Source organism: Camelus ferus, chromosome 25 (genome assembly GCF_009834535.1).
Source record: "Camelus ferus isolate YT-003-E chromosome 25, BCGSAC_Cfer_1.0, whole genome shotgun sequence".
In the NCBI taxonomy this organism is placed as follows: domain Eukaryota; kingdom Metazoa; phylum Chordata; class Mammalia; order Artiodactyla; family Camelidae; genus Camelus; species Camelus ferus.
In genome coordinates, this window is record NC_045720.1 from 765272 (window position 1) to 783034 (window position 17763).

Genomic DNA, 17763 nt, shown 5'->3' on the forward strand with positions numbered 1-17763 from the left:
AGAGGTTTTATCCATTTTTAAATTGGGTTTTTATCTTTTTATTATTGAGTTTTAAGTGTTATTTATGAATTCTAGATACAAATTGCTTATCAGATAGGTGCTTTACAAAAAATATTCTTCGATTCTGTAGATTGTCTTTTTATTTTTTGATGGTTTCCTTCAGAGCACAGGTTTTCGTTATGGCGAATCCAATGTGTCTGTTTTTTCTTGGTTGATTGTGCTTTGGTGTCGTATCTAGGAAACTATTGCCTATTCCGAAGTCATGAAGATTTATGCCTATGTTTTCTTCCAAGAGTTTTATGATTTTAGCTCTTACATTTAGGTCTTTGATCTGTTTTGAATTAATTTTTGAGTATGGTGTGAGGTAGGGGTCCAGCTTTATTCTTTTGCTTGTGGATGTCCAGTTGTCCCAGGGACATTTGTTGAAAAGATTTTTTTTCCTCCATTGAATGGTCTGGGCACCCTCATGCTTTTTAATGGGTACTAAATATTCCACTACATGGAAGTACCTCAGTTTATTTATCTGGTCCCTTTACATGGAAACTTGGGCTTATTGTTAAAAATGATTGTATTTCTAAATTGCCTTCCAGCATCGATGAGCTAGCAGATGCAAGGCAAACTAGGCCCAATGCCTTGCCTGGTGGTTGGTAAGTCTAGTGTGTTTTAATTTGAGTTTTTTGATTATTAATTAAAGTGAGCATCATTTATAGTTACTGTTTGTACGTTTTCTTTCATGAGTTCCCTGTTCCAAAGCATTGCTTGTTTCTCTACAGGGTGTTTTGTTTGCTTTTGAATTAGCAGAGCTCTTTATATATTATGAATATTAACTTCCTTGTCTATTATCAATGTTTCAAATTTTTCTCTCAGTTTGTTACTTTTTTAAAGTAAATTTTTAGCTGAAATATAACATTCCTACAGAAATTATACATATACAGCTTAGTTAAAACTCAGAGTTGCCTAGTAACCAGCACCTAGATCATGAAACAGCTGTTTTGCCTCTTAGAAGTTCCCCAGGGTCACCTGCCACTTAATTCCATGATGTCCTTGCCCATATGCACTTTTAAGTTCACCAGCCTCTTATTTTACGGCTCTGGAGTTCTGTGTCCTGCTGAGACCTTCTTCCAGTTCTGGTGCGTGTTTCTGTTTTCTAACATCTTTGTCTTTAATCCATCTGGGATTTGTTCTGGGTTGAGGTGTGTGGGACACTCGGGGTGTCATGCCCAGGGTCTGGACATAGATCAGTGGGTGACAGAGAGGATTTTAAATATCTCCCAACCCACCAAACGCAGCTCCCTGAGGGCAGGGTCCACGTCCTGCTGCATCTCTGTTCTGTGGTTTGCAAATGAGCCAACAGATGGGCGGGAAGGTGGACCCCGAGCCAGACCCTTGCAGAAACCCTGACCGGGCGTGAAGTCCTGTAGGGGGCCCCAGAGAAGGTGCTGAGGACAGACCCAGTGGCGGTGACAGTGGGGCCTGGGAGCAGCAGGGGGAGGGTGGCACCTCTGCAAGGAGGTCAGTGGGAGAATAGGAGCCCGGCCCTGGGGGGAGTGCACTGGGGCCGACTGTGAGACCCGTGTGCAGGTGGCGATGCCGAGATGCTGGGAAATGCCAGGCAGAGCTGGGGAGACCAGGCTGGGGACAGTGCTTTGGGGCCTTTGCTAGGAAGAGAAGAGGCCTGAGCTCTGAGCCGGAGGAAGCCAGGGAAGCAGAGCAGGGGGCTGGGGCAGGGGCAGAGCCATGCCTGGGGTCTGGGCACAGGGAAGGGGAAGCTGCGCTGAATCAGGAGATGGCTGCCTGGGCAGGAGCTCTCGAGTGGGATGAGGCCCTTGGTGTGCCTGGCTTGGTAGTGAGGGACGTCAAGGACCCTGGTGAGACCTGTTGGGGGGGCGTGGTCAGATGGGAGGTGCTGAGAGTGTGGGGGGTGAGAGGGGAGGTGTGAGACTGTGGGGTGTCGAGGGCGTGTGAGAGGGAAGCTGCCCCCCAGGGCGGAGTGGCAACACGGAGGCCACACTGTCAGCAGAGCGCCTGGCCCCAGGGCTGGTTATGTTCATCTCCTCTCCCGGCCTCTGGAGGTCCTTGGCCTGTAGCTGTGTCACTGCAGTCTCTGCCTCTGGTGTCAGCATGGCCTACTCCCCTGTCTTCTCCTCTGTCTCCTGTAAGGACACTTACGATTGATTTAGGGTCTCCCCTAAATCTAATCCCTTGCTCTGAGGTTAGTAACCCTGGACGACCTCACCTCAAGATTCTTAACTTAATTGCAACCACAAAGACCTTGCTTCCAAAAAAAGTAACATTCTTGGTTCTAAGGATTTGGAGGTAGACAAGTATTTTTGGAGCCACCATTCAACCCAATGCAGTCTGCCCTCTGGCCCCCTAAAATTCATGTCTGTCATGTGCAAGATACATTCACCCCATCCCAGCATCCCCCAGAGTCTTGATCCATTACAGCAAGGAAGCTAAGTCCAAAATCTCACCTCAATCTTACCAGTGCCAGAGCCCCATGTCTCATCTAAATTGTCTAAATCAGGTATAGATGGGACTCTGGGTATTGGCCCACCCTGGGGCAAAATTTCTTTCCATTTGTGGGCTTGAGAAACGAGAAAGCACATTCTGTACTTCCAAAACACAATGAACACAATGGTGGGACAGGCATGACAGACACCCCCATTCCGAAAGGGGGAAATGGAAGGAAATAAGCAGGCCGACAGCCCCATGCGAGCTGGAGGCCCAGCAGGGCGGCTTCCGTTGAGTCAAGGGCCTCAGCACAGCTCTGTGGCTGTACAGCTTCGCTCTGCCAGCCTCGGCCTCTGCGCCCATGGCTCCATGCTGGGGCCAAAGCTCTGCCCTTGGAGTCATTCTCCCTAATTGTTTGGGCAGGTAACATGTGCCTGAAGCTCTGTTCCCCCATTTCCTGCATGTAGAGCCCCAGAATTCCAACAGCTCTCCTTCATTTCGTCCTGTGTCTATCCTCTGCCATCCGAGCTGGCAGTGCTTCTGCTGATCCTACATTCTCATAAGCTGTGTGGGTCTCCCGTGTGTGCCACAGGAATCTGTGTCATTGGGTAAGAGGTGTCCCTGCACAGCTCTTTGGGATGCGCCCTCTCCACCCCTTATTTATGCTCAGATGGCTGAGTGGGTCTGTGAGTCAGACGCCAGATCTCTTCAGTGGAAGCTTGTCCAGTCACATCCTTGGCTTTCTCTCCAGAACATGCTTTCCTAACAGTGAGTCTCCCCACATAGCCCCTTCTGCCATCAGAATAGGCTGTGAATTTTCCAGATCATCATGCTAGTTCCTTTTTTGTTAAACAGTTCCTCCCACAAGTTATGTCTTTCCTCCTGCACTTTACTGTAAGGAACAGGAAAAACCCAAGTCACACCTTCCACATTTTGCTTGGAAATCTCCTCAGCTAAAGATCCAGGTTCATCACTGATAAATCCTGCTTTCCATCCAGCAGTGGAATGCAGTTCAGCCAACGCCTTTAACACCCGCATTTCCACCAGCAGCCTGTTCAAGGCATTCTAGGCCTTTCCTGTCACACTCCTCAAAATTCTCCAGCCTCTGTCCATTGCCCAGTTCCAAAACCAGTTCCACACTTTCAGATGTTTGTCGCAATAGTACTCTGTTCCCAGTAACAAAATCTTTATTGACTTCCTGTGTCTGCCAAACAAATGACCACAAACAGGCGGTCTAAAACGACAGAAATCTATTCGCTCACAGTCTGGAGGCCAGAAGGCCAAAATCAAGGTGTTGGCATGGCTGTCCTTTCTCTGAAGGCTCTAGAGGGGAGCCGTCCTGCCTCTCCCAGCCCCTGGCAGTGTTGGTGCTCCTTGGTCTGTGGCTGCATCTCTCCTGTCTCTGCCCCATCTTCACACGGCTTTTCCTCTGGGTATCTCTTCTGTCGCTCATAAGGACACTCATCGTTATATTTTAAGTACCAGCCAGATATTTCAGACGACCTCATCATGACACCCTTAACTTAATCACATCTGCCAAGACCCTATTTCCAAATAAGGTCACGGTCACAGTTGCCAGGGACTGTATCTTTTGGGGGCCACTGTTCAGGGCAGTCCCTCCAAGTTGCCCTGCCCAGGTTGACTGATGTAAAACTGCCACATCTTTTTGTCTTGTGCTTGTTGTTTTTAAAAAATGTGTGATCTTTTATAGTGTAAATTAATTTACTTACAACTTTGTGATTTAGTGTTATGGCGTATTTTAGATACATGTAAGTTCTTTTTACTTAATGTTACAGCAAACACATCTTTCTATGACATTAATTTACAGTATAATATTCTTTTATATGATAATCATATCCCACTTAAATGAATCTCTCATGGAACATTAAGTTTGTTTTTGTTTTTTGATATTGGAAACTGCTACACTGAACAGCTTTGTACTGGGATCCTTGTGCACCTATGATGGTTGTTAGAAATTAAATTTGTGGGTCAAACAGCATGCAGAATTTAAGCTCTAGCGACACCAAGGTGCCATTTCTCACCTACTAGATTGGCGAAGACCCAGAAACCTGGATCTCTGGATTGTATTGGTGAAAGTGTGGGAACCAGGCCAATGGAAGTGTCTATCAGATCTAAGAACGCAGTGTGCGTGTCAGAACAGGGGCGGCTGCCACCCACCCGAGTGCCCACTCCAGTGACAGGCCTCCCAGGGCAGGGGTGGCTGCGCTCCACGGCGCAGACCTCTGAGTGTGGGGTGATGGAAAACAGAGGGTCTGAACAGTGCGCGTGAGGCGTCACTTTTTGTGTTAAAAGAGGGAAAACCAAGAATCTTGTTTGTATTTACTTGGTTTTCCATAAAGAAATTCCACGAGAACAGACAGGAGGCCAGTACTGACTGACAGTGATTGCCAGACTGTGTGTGGCAGGGCGGGGAGAGGAACTTTTCACTGTCTGCTCAGGGGCTGAGTCAGGTGAATATTTCCTATTCAAACACAGTATTTAAAGAAAGTTTCTAAGATGTGTGCTAGGGGTTACAGCAGCACCCGAAAGGGCTCGCTCCCTAACCTGCCCAGCACCCAGTGTTATGGTCTCAAACCAGCGACAGAACCCCGCCGGTCTGAGACACAGTCACGCGAGGGAGTAGGCGAGGCAATTACTAACCGGGCCGGCGGGCGGCCCGGCGCTGCCTCGGTGCCAGAGGCCGGCTCCCGCCCTGGGGGCGCTGTGGCGGGCGCGGGGCCTTGGCGTGGGGGGCGCCTCCTGCCCGCGCGCCTGCGGGGCTTTCTGCACTGAAGCGCTGGCGGATTTTCATTTGTCTTACTCCCGAGTAGTTTGTATCTTGCATTGCCAGTGAAGGGTGTTTCCCCATCACATCCTCCTAGCTCCTCATTAGCCTGTAAGATCTCTCGGGTCTTTGAGAAGGGTGCGTGGTGCCGCCACCACTTCCCTGAGCTCTCGCTGGTTCTGGCGGGCGGGCAGCGCAGTCGGTCTGGCCCAGGGGGCAGAGACGAGCGGCCGGGAGCGCCCTGCGCGTCCTGAGCTGCCCCCAGAGCCGTGCTCGGACGGCCCCCTTCCCCCTCACACACCCTGGGCCGACCTCTGTGAAGAAGACTGAGCCCAGAGGCTGGCCAGGGCGGGAGTGGGTTTAGGAAGTGTCCTGAGACACCATGCTGAGCCTCACAGCCCTGCCTCTGTTGCCGCTGAAGGCGCACCTGCTGTCTCTGCTTCCCACACTCCTGTCCCTACTGTGCCAGGTTCTGTGGGGCTGGTGGGGAGGACCCCGGAGGGTGTCACCATTGGACTCAGAGGGATGTCTGTTCCCACGTTAACGATGTACCACCAGCCCTCTGTATCTGAGGACTTTAGCCTCAGATAGAAATGCTTGGGCGGGAGGATTCCAGAAAGTTTCAAAAAGCAAAACTTGAATTTGCCCTGCGTGCTCAAAGGCCACTATTCACATAACATTTACATTATACTTACAACTATGTACGCAGCGTTGACACTGTGCCAGGTTATATGCAAATACTTCTCCAGTTTATCTAAGGGACTTGAGCATCCCAGGATTTCGGTATTGCCTGGGGTCTGAGAACCAGTTCCTCTCAGATACTGAGGGATGTCTGTACTGCCTTTCCTAGTCGCTGGACCACTTTTTAAAAATCAGAAATGCTGGTGGGTTTTTATCCAATGAGTTGTCAGCATTTTTGAGATCAACATACCAGTCTTCTCCTTTAATCTGTTGATGAAGTGAACCTCTGTTAACAGAGCTCCCGGGAAGTACCTCATCCTTGAACTGCAAGACACCTTTGTGTCCAGGCCTGGGGTGCAGGGACGATTAGACAGCGCTCCAGAGGCCCAGACAAGCGTCCCTGCCTTAGAGGGCACTGTCCTTGCTGGGAGGAAACCACAGGGTTCTGTGCAGCAGGACAAGGCAGGACAGGAGGGGACTCGCCCTGGGGCAGCAGGGGTGGCCGCAGGGCTGGGGCAGGACCTGAAGAATGAGTGAGAGTCCTCGACTGCTTTACACAGAGCCCCTGGAGGCGGAGGGCAGTGCGGTCCTGGAGGGGAAAAGGGTGGCGGTGGGGACCGCGGGGAGAGGATAGGCTTGAGAGATATCTGGGGGCCTCCCAATGGATGGAACATGGGGGTGGGACCCAGGACCCCTCCCCAAAGTCTCCAGGTGACACCTGGTAACGGTGCTGTTTTTGACCTGGGCTGCAGCGAGGCAGAGCTGGACAGGGCCCCAGAGGGCAACCTCTGTGCCTCCCGGCCTTCACCAGGACCCCCTGGAGCCTAGGTGGCTCCCCACCCCGGCCATGTGTTGGACCTGTGTGTGGTGAGGCTGCACACGGCAACTGTTCTGGCTGAATTCATGCTGTCGGTGCCCAGTGGCTGCCCAGATGGAGCAATGTTCTACCCTAGCCTGGCAGCTTCCCCAGAGGTCAAGGCTGATGCTGAGCTGAGGCTGAGGGGCGAGGCCTGGTGGTGCAGGGGAGCTGGCCCCGTGTTCCCATTGCAGGGGAGCTACTTGTCAGAGGGGACATCATCTGTGGGCATGGTCTGTCGTGGGGTTTCACTGGGCCTGGACTCCCTGGGTGACTGATAGGGCCCTATGTGGAAGGTGTCTGCTGGCAGAGCCTACAGCTTGCTGTCCTGTGTCGCCTGTCCAGGATCACCCAGATCACCTGCCCATCAGGCACTAGTGGGCTCCAACAGGGCAGCTGCCCCGGGAGCTGGGCATGGGTCTGAAGCTGGGGAGCACCAGCTTGGAGGCAGGCAGGGCCTTGGGAGCAGTGGGACAATCTGAATGGTGGGTGAGGGGTGTGGGGGCAGGGACCCGTCCTAAGGGTCACACCTGCCAGGGCCTCAGGGGGCTTGTGAGGAGGAGGGCTTTCCCAGACAGATGGGCTGGGAAACGGGAAGGCCCTGGCTGTGGTGTGAGGCTGAGCTTGGGTTCCAGGGACCACGAGGGCATGAGATGCCTCCTGGAATTTGTAGAAAGCTTTGAGACGGTTCTGCCTGGCCCAGGGTGTGAGTCCTTGGCCTGGGTGACCTGACAGGGCCCCAGCTGGGCGTGGGGAAGCTGTGCTGGGTTAGACCACCTGCCCTCTTGAGGACCCTGGGGTTAGACCTTCTGGGCAGCGAGGCTGTGAAAGCTGAGGTCTGGAGGGAGGGCTGCGGCCTTTGCTTCTCACCCACCGGAGCCTCACTGCCCACATCTCTTGCCCCCAGGCCCTTGTCCGTGGCAGTCTGAGGGACCTCCCTGGCCCAGTGTGACCCCCCCCCCCCACGGCTCTGTCTCCAGCCTCCCTCCCCACCTCCTTTGGGATTGGCCAGACTCCTTTTCTGTCTACTTTGGGACTTTGTGTGTGTATCCATCTTCCTTTGCTGTCTAGCTGCAACCTGTCCTTCCACTCCGCCTTGGCTGCCCTGTCCTCGAGGAAGCCTGCTCTGAGAAGAAACCAGGGAACAGGCTCAGTGTGTCCTGTGGAGTCTGTTTAGGGGCTGTGGCCATGCCCACCTCCCAGGCCTCAACTCGTGGCTGCAGTTTGGGGCAGACTGGGCAGGACAGGCTGAGGGCCTTTTCACTGGGCCTTCCAGCTGCCACTCCTCCACAAGCCCCTGTCTGCGAGTGGCTGCAAGTGACTGCAGTGAGTGGCCTGATTGAGGGGCCAATTAAGGGCTTGGGACATTCCTTCTCTGTCCTGCATGGTTCTGAAAAGTTAGGAAAAGCCACCTAATTGTGCCTGACCCCTGTGTTACCCCATTACTTGCTTTCTGCTCTCACCTTTTCAGTAGCTTAAAATTGGGATCTTATAAAATTCAGTTATATGCAGTTTGAAAACTAGAACAAGCACCGAGTTTTTCGTGCAGGTGAGTTTTCCTATAGCTTTTAGATCTGTTTGTTTAACTATCAGTTTCACTTGAGTTTTTTTTTTTTAACAGGGGGAGGTAATTATGTGTATTTATTTATTTTAATGGAGGTAGGTAGTGGGGATTGAACCCAGGACCTTGTGCATGCTAAGCATGCGCTCTGCCACTGAGCTACACCCTCCCTCCTCTCTTGAGGTTTAATGAGGAAGTGCTGTTCAGTCACAGGCTGAATTTAGGTTCATCTGGAAGTAGCTAATAAAAAAGTAAATAGGAATTTGGGTGAAAGGAATCCCAAAGTCCTGTGTTAACTTCTCACATTACTATTCGCCCCAGGCTTGCAACTGTTCTTTCCTGAGGCCTGCCTGTGCCCTAGATGGGTTGAGTCCTGAGAAGGGCAGGGATGGGGTGTGAGGGCCTCCAGAGCAGCCAGGCCTTGAGCCCATGTGGGGCTGCACCTGCTTCTTTGTTCATCAGGCTGAGCCTGTACCTGTGGGCACTGCTGGCTTCGCCCCTGTGCCGTCCTAATGTCCTGCCCACAGTCCAGACCTGACACAGTGGGCCTGCCTGCAGAAAGGTGCGGGTGCCTGAAGGAGGCGGCCTGGCTGGGCAGGGTGTGGGTCCCAAGAGACCAGGAGGGGCCTTGGGGTGAGGATGGAGAAAGGATTTGGGATGTGGGCCTGGCGGAGACTGAGGCTGTCAGCACAGGGGACTGGGGTGGAATGGGAGGGTCCAGTCCTGGGGCCAACGTGGACGTGGTGTGTGCCAAGGTGTGCGCAAGGTTTGCGCATCTGTTTATGGCTTCCTGTAGCACCACGAGTGAGGCAGTGCTGGTCCCACTGGGCAGCGCTGCGCTGACCCTCTACCCAAGGAGCAGGCAGTGGCCAGGAGGCTGATCCTGTCAGCAGTAGAGGTGGCACTGCAAGGGGACCCTGCAAGGTGCTGGGCCTGGCCAGGTGGTGGCAGGTGGACAGACTGGAAGGTGGAGCCACCAAGACCTGCGGGGCTGGCCATGGGGATGATGACCACAGAGTGTTAGCCTGAACCACTGGGTGTTAAATGGTGGTGAATCCGCAAAGCTGGGAAGACAAGAGCATCCCAAGACAAGCCTGGTGGGGATTTCCTCAGTGGGAGAGGCCGAGGCTGGGGTGACACTGGATGTGTCATCTTGGGAGTCAGGGAGTACAGGGTATCTTTGAGTCACAAGATGGAATGAGGTGACCCAGAGGAGCATGTGTGTGGAAGAAGGCCCCCAGCTGAGGCAAGAGGCCACAAGGCAGAGACAACGAATGGGGCATGGAAGGTGGGGAAGTGAATAGTGGTGAGGAAGGAGCCTCCAGCCTCTGCCCTGGTGGGATCCACCTTCCCTCCTCACCCAGGGTGCTGGTTGAGGAGGTCTCGGAGAGGCCCAGACGGGTGGGTGTCTCCCGCAGGGAGTGAGTAGCCATGGCTTCGAGTTCAGGGAAGCCACGTGCACGAAGCAGCCAGGAGGGAGACCGGTGGGGGGTACTGTGGGGTGGGGTGGGCCCAGCCTGGTGGCCTGGCAGTCTGGCTGGAGTTAGCGGGGTCAGGCGCCAGGGAGAGGGGGTGGGGAAGGATGGGCACTGTGTACCAGGGACACGAGCATGCGCTGGCCGGCCTTGCCCTGCGCATTGATCAGCTGAAGCCCCGCCCCGGCCGGCAAGGACCGCCCCGCGCCTCCCAGCTCCTCCCCCAGGCTGCGGCTCTGGCCTGGGCAGTGCAGTGCGGGGCTGCACTCTGCGTGGCGGCCGCCGTGGCCCTCAGTCCGGCGGAGACAGAGACATGGACCCCTCGCGAGCTATCCAGCATGAGATCAGCTCCCTCAAAGGTGCGGGCTGGGGACGGGCCCCGAGCCGGGGAAGTGTGGGGGCGCGGACCAGGCAGTGACCTCTGGCTGGGTGCAGGCCTTGCAGGGCAGCGGTCAGGAGCTGCCACCCCAGGGGCAGCTTTGGGAGTGAGGAGTTGGAGCCGCAGAAGACCCCAGGCCCATGCCCCGCCAGGACTCCACCTGGTGCGGGGTCTGCCCGGGGCTGGCAGGAAGGCTACTCCAGCTGCAGCCCTGCAGCCCTGCAGCGAGTGTCTGCTGCGGCTTCGGGGGGGGGCGGGGGGCGGGGCGGAAGTGGGAGGGTGCCTCTGGAACCGGTCGGCCCCTTCTCTTCTCTTGGACTCTGCAGAGCCCCCGCCCCGCTTGCCGACCTGCCCCGCAGCGTCCAGGGGACGGGTCAGGGCCTTGGGGATCTCTGTGGGGAGGCGCCAGGCGGGCTGGCCCCGGGCAAGTCCACACTGCGGCTCTTTGTTCTGGGATGGGGGTGCTGGGGGCTGCCGTAAGGCCCTAACTGGTTGCCCTGGAAACCTGGAGGGGCCTCGAATCCGCGGGAGGGGGCCGCCCTGTCCGCCTGCCCCAGCCCTCCCAGTGCTGAATCAGCACCTGCAGCGGCGGTGCCCGCAGGGTGGGGGCAGGGCAGAAAGGGACGTTCTCCCAGCCCTGGGACCTGGGGGGCGCCCGAACCCGGGGCGCGGGGGTGGGGGTGGGGCTGTGGGATGTGAGCTGGAGCTGGCCTGGCCGGCGGGAACATCTTGCTCCAGGCTCCTCCCTGCTCCTTCCCTCATCCCCCGAGGGCAGGCTGGGGAGGGAGGAGGACTTCCCCCGGGCCCCGCCCCCTTCCTTGGGCGTCCCAAATTGCAGCCTTCTGCCGGGCATGGCTTGGGGAATGACAGGGCTGAGTGGGTTGGCCAAAGACCCGTGCAAGCCCGCACAGGAGGAATAGAGAGCTTAGGTCCCAGTGTTTGAGGGCCCTAGGTGTGGCTTGGAATCCTTTTGGGAGGGGGACATGCTTTGAGGTCAGAGCTGGAAAATGTGCATGAATGTATGGGGCGGCTAGGAGGGACAGGAGGTCAGTGTGGGGCTGTGAGGCAGGAGGCGAGGAGCGCAGGAGGGCTGACGGAAAGGCCAGGAGTGGGCTTTCCGTGGGCACAGGCTGAGAAGGGCCACTGGCCTGAGCTCTGGCCTGAATCCACGACTGATGTGGTTCCTGAAGCCACAGTCCTGGTGGCCGGCAGGGTCCGCAGGCGCTGCTAGGCTGAGGGGGCGTGGCCGCTGCCCGCTCGCGCAGCCTGCGGTGCGTTTTCCCTGAGCCGGCGCCCCACCCTCCCGAGCTGGTGTCCCTGGGGGCTGGCTCCCTTCCCGCCGGGCTGGCTGTAGGGGACGAGTGGAGGGAGAGTGGCGCCGCAGAGGGCTGGCGGGTAGGGCTGTGGGAACAGTTGGCTGTGCCTGCAGTTTCCTTTGCCACAACTCCGCGTGTGCATGCGTGTGTGCGTGTGTTGGGGGCTGGCTCTGCGGTGTCATGGCAACGGCCTCATAAACCCGCCCCCACGCGCTGCCTGTTGGCCGCCTGCCCGCCGGCGCCTCCCACCTCAGGATTCCCCCCCTCGCCCCGTCCTATTTATAATCAGTTCCCGGGTTAGCAGTGCATGGTGGGAATGGGTGTGTCGGCTTAGGGGGAGGCGGGAGAACGCGGGTCCAGGTGTGGGTCGGCCCAGCAGGAAGCAGGAGAGCGGGCTGTTGGATGGGATGGGGAGGCACAGGGTGTCCACGGCTGGAGCCTCATCTGTGAGGGCCTGGGGGTGACTGCTGGGTGTGGCTGGGCAGGCTCCAGGGTCCTCATGTGGGCCCCTGACCACTTGGGCCCCGACCCCCTTCTGGGGTGGTGCTCCTTTCCCCTGCTTCTGCCCAGCCAGCCCACAGGCAGGCTCTCAGGCCGCCCCGGGTGGGGCGCCTCGTGGCAGCAGGGGCGCCAGGCCCAGGGTGGCAGAGACTTGGTGACTTTGGTTCCCCGTGACAGACAAGAGTTTCTGGGCTCCTGCGGGAGCTGGCCTGGGGTGGTGGTGGATGGTGGCCCCACTCAGAGCCCCCCACCCTGTGCCCTACTCAGGGTGCTTGGGCTTGCAGTGGGCTCCACATTCCTGGGCCACCCTGGATCTGGAGTGGCATGGGAAGTGTTAAATAGCACCGTCTGGGTCTGGCATTTGGAGGTGGGGGCTCTGTTCCTCTGCCTGCTTGATGGACAGCAGCCAGTGGTGCCCTGCCCATGTGCTATAGCAGCTGTCCCTGCCACTCCCCTCAGACCCCTGCCCCCCAAGACCCCAGCTCCCTCCTCAGGCCCCTGCCCCCCAAGACCCCAGCTGCCTCCTCAGACCCCTGCCCCCCAAGACCCCAGCTGCCTCCTCAGATCTCTGCCCCCCAAGACCCCAGCTGCCTCCTCAGACCCCTGCCCCCCAAGACCCCAGCTCCCTCCTCAGACCCCTGCCCCCCCCAAGACCCCAGCTCTCCGCAGACCTCAAGTGCCCCCTTCTGCCACTCCCGCCATGGCCCAGCACCCTCTTCAGGCCCTTGTGAATCCATGGGGCCCTGAGACCACAACCCTGAATTGGGTTCCCAGTGTAAGGACCCCCTCCTGCCCTCTGCTCCCAGCTTCCCTTCTGCCCTTCTGCCACCCTCTTAGGTTCTTGGCCCACGGCCACTCCCGTCCCCCTCCGCCTAGTCTTGGGAGCCTTGAAGGAAGTGTTTAGAAACTGATGTAATTTCTGACGTGGAGCTGCAGGGCCGTGGGCCTGGGAGGGGAGGGGACTGCCTTGGGGGTGGCCGTGGCTGTGAGGTGCCCCCCAGTCTGTAAGGGGCCCCCTTGGCTGTGGGTGGGAGGGGCCGCCCATGCTGCTGAGTCAGAGGGGGCTGGCCTGGGCGTCCTGAGGGGAGGGCCGGCAGGAGGCTCCCGCCAGCGGTGGGCAGGCCCAGTGCCGGCAGGAATCCACGGAGCCAGAGAGCCGGGCGCCTGCGAGCCACAAACCCGGAGCCCGCGCCCTCGAGCTCAGCGCACAGCCTGCCTGCCCCGTCGGCCCTGTTGCACCTTGTGCCGTGGGCACCTCCTTGGGCCTCCTCCCTGTGCCCCGCCCGCTGCCCTCGACTCACCGGCAGCCATGGTGGCTGGCATGCTCATGCCGCTGGACCAGCTGAGGGCCATTTACGAGGTGCTCTTCCGAGAGGGTGTGATGGTGGCCAAGAAGGACCGGCGGCCCTGCAGCCTGCACCCCCACGTGCCAGGCGTCACCAACCTGCAGGTCATGCGTGCCATGGCCTCCCTGCGGGCGCGGGGCCTGGTACGGGAGACTTTTGCCTGGCGCCACTTTTACTGGTACCTCACCAACGAGGGCATTGCCCACTTGCGCCAGTACCTGCACCTGCCACCGGAGATCGTGCCTGCCTCTCTGCAGCGTGTGCGCCGCCCTGTCGCCATGGTGATGCCTGCGCGCCGCACCCCCCACATGCAGGCCATACAGGGTTCCCTGGGATGCCCGCCCAAGCAGGGGCCATTGCCAGCTGAGGACCCTGCCCGTGAGGAGCGGTGGGTCTACCGCCGGAAGGAGCCTGAGGAGAGGGCATCTGAGTCCCCTGTGGTGCCTGCCACCACCACAGGGACTCTGGCGAGGCCTGGCCCGGAGCCTGCCCCAGCCACAGGTAGCTGTGTCCTGGCCCCAGAATGGGGGATGGGAGGGGCTGCTGGGGCGGGGCGGGGGGTGTGTTTGCCTGGGCTTGGTGGGCTGGGGTGGCCAGCGAGTGTGCAAGAGCTTTGCTCCCGCCAGCAGGTGGCGTGCTCTCTGCCTGGGCGCAGGGCGCTCTGGTCAGTTGATCCACATGGCTCCTCCTCCTGGCTTGAGGACCTTGGGGTGGGTAGGCCAAGGAGGAGCCCATCGTCAGGCACACCCCGGGGCTAGGGGTGGGGCTTGCAGTGCCTGGACTGGCAGGACCAGCTGTTAGCACAGCCCTGCCCCGCACCAGCTGGGCCCTCTCCCAGCGCTGCCCGCATCCTGTGCCCTGCTTACCTCTCTCCCTGCCCCAGTGACTTGTCTGCCCTGAGGCCCTCTCTGCTTGAGGTGGGAGCCTGCAGAGGAGGTGCTGGGTGGGCCACGGGTGCAGCTGCTTTCCAGCAGTGTGGGTGACTGCCTGACCTTTCTGAGCCTTGAGTCTGTCCGGTGGGGATGATGACATGCTCCCGTGGTTGTGGTGTAGATGTGATATTGCAACTGGGTGCTTGGGGGCTTGTGGTTGGTGGTGGCCTAAAGGGCAGCCCTGGGTCGGGGAGAAGAGCAGACCCTAGATAGGAGCATTAGCCGCTGGGCAGGAGGCCAGGCCATGGCGGGTGCTGGGCCCAGCCTGGGGTCTACATAGGTCCTTCCCAATGGGAGCAGGGTCCCAGAGGATGGAACAGGTCCTGCTGTCCCAGGGGAGGCCAGCAGCCGCTTGCTGTGCCCCTGCTCTGGGACATCCCTCTGTCCCTAAGCACCTGTGCTGCAGGACCCAGGTTGGCAGACAACCAGTGTCCCATGTCGCTTGAGGCTCACACTTCTTGTGCTTCTGGAGCTTGCTGGCCTGGGTGTTGACGTGGGGCCACCTGTCCCCAGCACAGGGCAGGCCTGGCCCCTGCCTCCATCTTTGTGTCTCACTGCCTGGGGAGGAGCTTGGTCTCAGAGGGGTGCAAGGGGGCCTGGGGTGAGGCCAGAAGGGTGGATAGGAGCAGCTTGCAGGGAGACTGAATGGGGTTGGGGAGCCAGGGGCAGGCCCAGGTGCTGAGTGGCAGCCTTACCTCTGGTCTGGTCTGGGTTGGACCCACTAGGGCTAAGCTGTGGGAGCCCATCTGGGAGGATCAGTGAGGCTGTGGGGTTGAGGGACAGCCTCAGGCTCACCACGTGACCTCTCCAGCTCCTGTCGGTGGGGCGACAGTTTCTCCCACAAAGAGACAAGAGTGCCTGGCCAGGTGCCTGACCTTCGCCTCGCTGCTGCCCCTGCGCCCCTCAGTGGTTTGGCCGGCCAGCCCTCTCCCCCTTCTTGGGTCAAGGGTGTGGTGAGTTTGAGCCCCTCCCTCCTTTTCTCTCCTTCTTCCTTGTCTGTGGCCAGGCTGGGCAGGCAGTTGGCTGCAAGCCAGGAGGGGGACTGGGTGTGGCTGCAGTGGGCAGAGGGGAGGGCACCCCCCAGCCCTGACGGAGGTGACTCAGTCTTCCCTTCCTGGCCACAGCCGCCAGTGGCGGCTCAGAGTTTCCAACAGGAAATCAGCTCCAGCTCCAGGCTGAGTCAGGGCCTGCGGGTGTGGGCCCCCCCTCCTTCCCCTCAGGGACCCGAGCGCCCCTCTCGGCACAGGAGGACGCCCAGGTGCCTTGGGTGCTGGGTGTGTCACAGGGCTGTGTCCCTGTCTGCAGGGGTCATGATGGCTCCACACTCCGGCTAGGGATGTTCTAATGACGTTTAGAGCCCACGACTTCTCAGAGGTTTTACAATCCTCGAGTAACAGGCCACACAGACTCCTTCCTTCCCCACAGCATCGCCCCTCCAGTCAGTTTGCAGAGGGGCCAGGCCAGGAGTGTGAGGGACCAGCTGCACTGCTCATCAGAATGGCCTCGGTCACGTGGGCTGCCCTGGTTGGGGAGCCGCGGACACTGCAGGGCACTGAGTTGGGCCTGCTGCACCTCGGTCCCCACCGTGAGGCCCCACCCCCTCCCTGTGCCCCAGTGGTCTGCTCATCCATGTGGGAAGGTGACCACCATGTGTCCAGCCACATACCAGCCAGACCCAGACTGCGTCTCTGGCTGGGAGCCTCCAGATCTGGGCATGAACTGGATGGAGAGGGAGCAGTCAGGAAGGGCCCCTTTGAGGAGGTGCTCTGAGATGAGCCCTGACTGATGAAGACTCAGCCGGGAGCCACTCAGCAGGGAGAGGCCAGGTGGGGGGAGGGCGAGGAACTTCGGGCTACTTTGTGTGATGGAAAGCCAGTAGATTGAGTTTCTATATGTGAATTTCACTTACCTTTTAAGTAGTAATGATTTGCCTGGCTCAAAATTTGGAATGAACCTAAACACCCGTAGAGAAACGGTGGCAACTGCAAGCCCTCAGCACGTGTGCTCCAGCGGCGTCTTTTATGCATCAGGGGCAGGTGGCCTTTGGGGCTTTGCTTCTCCTGACCACGAGGCGCTCCGGACTTTCCCACACGGCTTGTCCACAGGGCCCGTGGCGTCAGCGCCCGGAGCTGCCCCGCTCTTCCCATGGCTGCAGGGAGCCCCGCACGCAATGGGACGTGTGGGTCCAGCCAGCCCTGTGACAGCCCCTAGCTCTGTACTTGGCTTGTCTGCGGGGAACCTGCGGCGCCCTGATGGGCTTCTAAGCGGGCTGTGGCGGGGTGAGGTCTGCCTGCCACCGGGCCCTGCAGCGGCTGGCTGGGACGCGCCCCGGGGAGGCGCGCAGAGGCCGGGACAGGGCAGAGGGGTGTCGAAGGTGTGTTTTCCAGGGCAGACGGCCGCCTCCAGGCTGGCTGCGGTGGGTGTGGCAGGGATGGGGCTGAGGGAACCAGGGGCCTGGAGGGGCCAGGGAGGGGCGGGCCGGTGGGGCCCTCGGGGTGGGCTGGGCAGGGCAGGCACAGTGGAGAAGACCGCTGGCCCTGAGGGCTGTGCCTGATGGCCCTGGGATTGCAGGCTAGCTGGTCTACTCACCCCCCGGGCTGGTCTGACCCGTCGGTCCGCTGGGCTTCGGTTCTGCTCAGTTTGCTGACTAAGGGGTGGCTGTGAGGAGGAGCCACATCTCCCAGAGCTGGGTGGGGAGGCCAAGGCTCCAGCGAGCCCTCCCTCTGCCTCCCACCCCTTCCCTCCTTCCTGCATTCCCTTCCTTTCCTCTCTGCTTGCTCTTGGAGCTGCCTGGCCCGTGGGCGGCCGCCATGGACAGGTACAGCATGGAGGAGCTGATTCAGCTGGGCCAAGGTAGGGCAGGGCTGGGCAGGGGGCTGCAGGGGTGCAGGAGGGAGGGGTGGAGGCCTCCAGCTGGGGCCGGGCTGGGCTCTCCCAGTCAGCGTGTGTCTAGGGCCCTGGAGACGCCAAACTTAGGGATGCAGGGAAGAGCAGGGCTCTCTCTCAGAGATGCCAGGGGGCGTGTCTGAGTGGGATGGAGGCGTCTGGGAGCGGCAGGCCCTGCCCTCTGTGGGGTGGTGGAACACTGCTGTCACCCAAGAGGGGCACTCAACTCCAGGGGCTGGTCCTCCCCCTGCTGTTAGAGTCCCCGGCTCCTTTGAGGCTTCCCCAGCCCAGTCCCAGCCTCCAGAGCTGGCCAGTGCAGGCCAGTTTCCTTCAGAATTGAGCTTCTGAAGCACGAGGTTGGTGGGCAGGAAGCTTGGGTGGGCTCCATCCCTTCAGCCCTCCACGCCTCCACGCCTCCTCATTGCCTTGGTCTCCCCACATGGGCCAGGGTACCCCTTCCCTGGTGGTCAGAGGCCAAGCATGGTTTGCTGTGCTTTGCTGCAGGCTGACAGCACACTCCAGACAGACCTCCTGGGCTGACATCACAGCCTTGTGTGGCCGCAGGCGAGCTCCCCTTTCTGTGCCTTAGTT

The 17763-nt window shown here is 58.9% G+C and overlaps 1 protein-coding gene across 14 annotated transcripts in view; it reads left to right on the forward strand.

Moving 5' to 3' along the window:
• Positions 1-17763, forward strand: part of PLEC (plectin) — a 55894-nt gene that overhangs the window by 7369 nt on the left and 30762 nt on the right. For 2 of the 14 annotated variants that reach the window (XM_032467825.1, XM_032467828.1), the window contains exon 1: positions 10064-10171. The exons of 6 other annotated variants lie outside the window; for them this stretch is intronic. In XM_032467825.1, coding sequence (XP_032323716.1) covers positions 10126-10171 — 46 coding nt within the window. In that variant the 5' untranslated portion in view covers positions 10064-10125. Of the gene's footprint in view, positions 1-10063; positions 10172-13172; positions 13856-17081; positions 17140-17763 lie in introns of those variants that run through there. 6 more of the 14 variants (XM_032467805.1, XM_032467806.1, XM_032467826.1 and 3 more) reach the window with 4 other exon arrangements.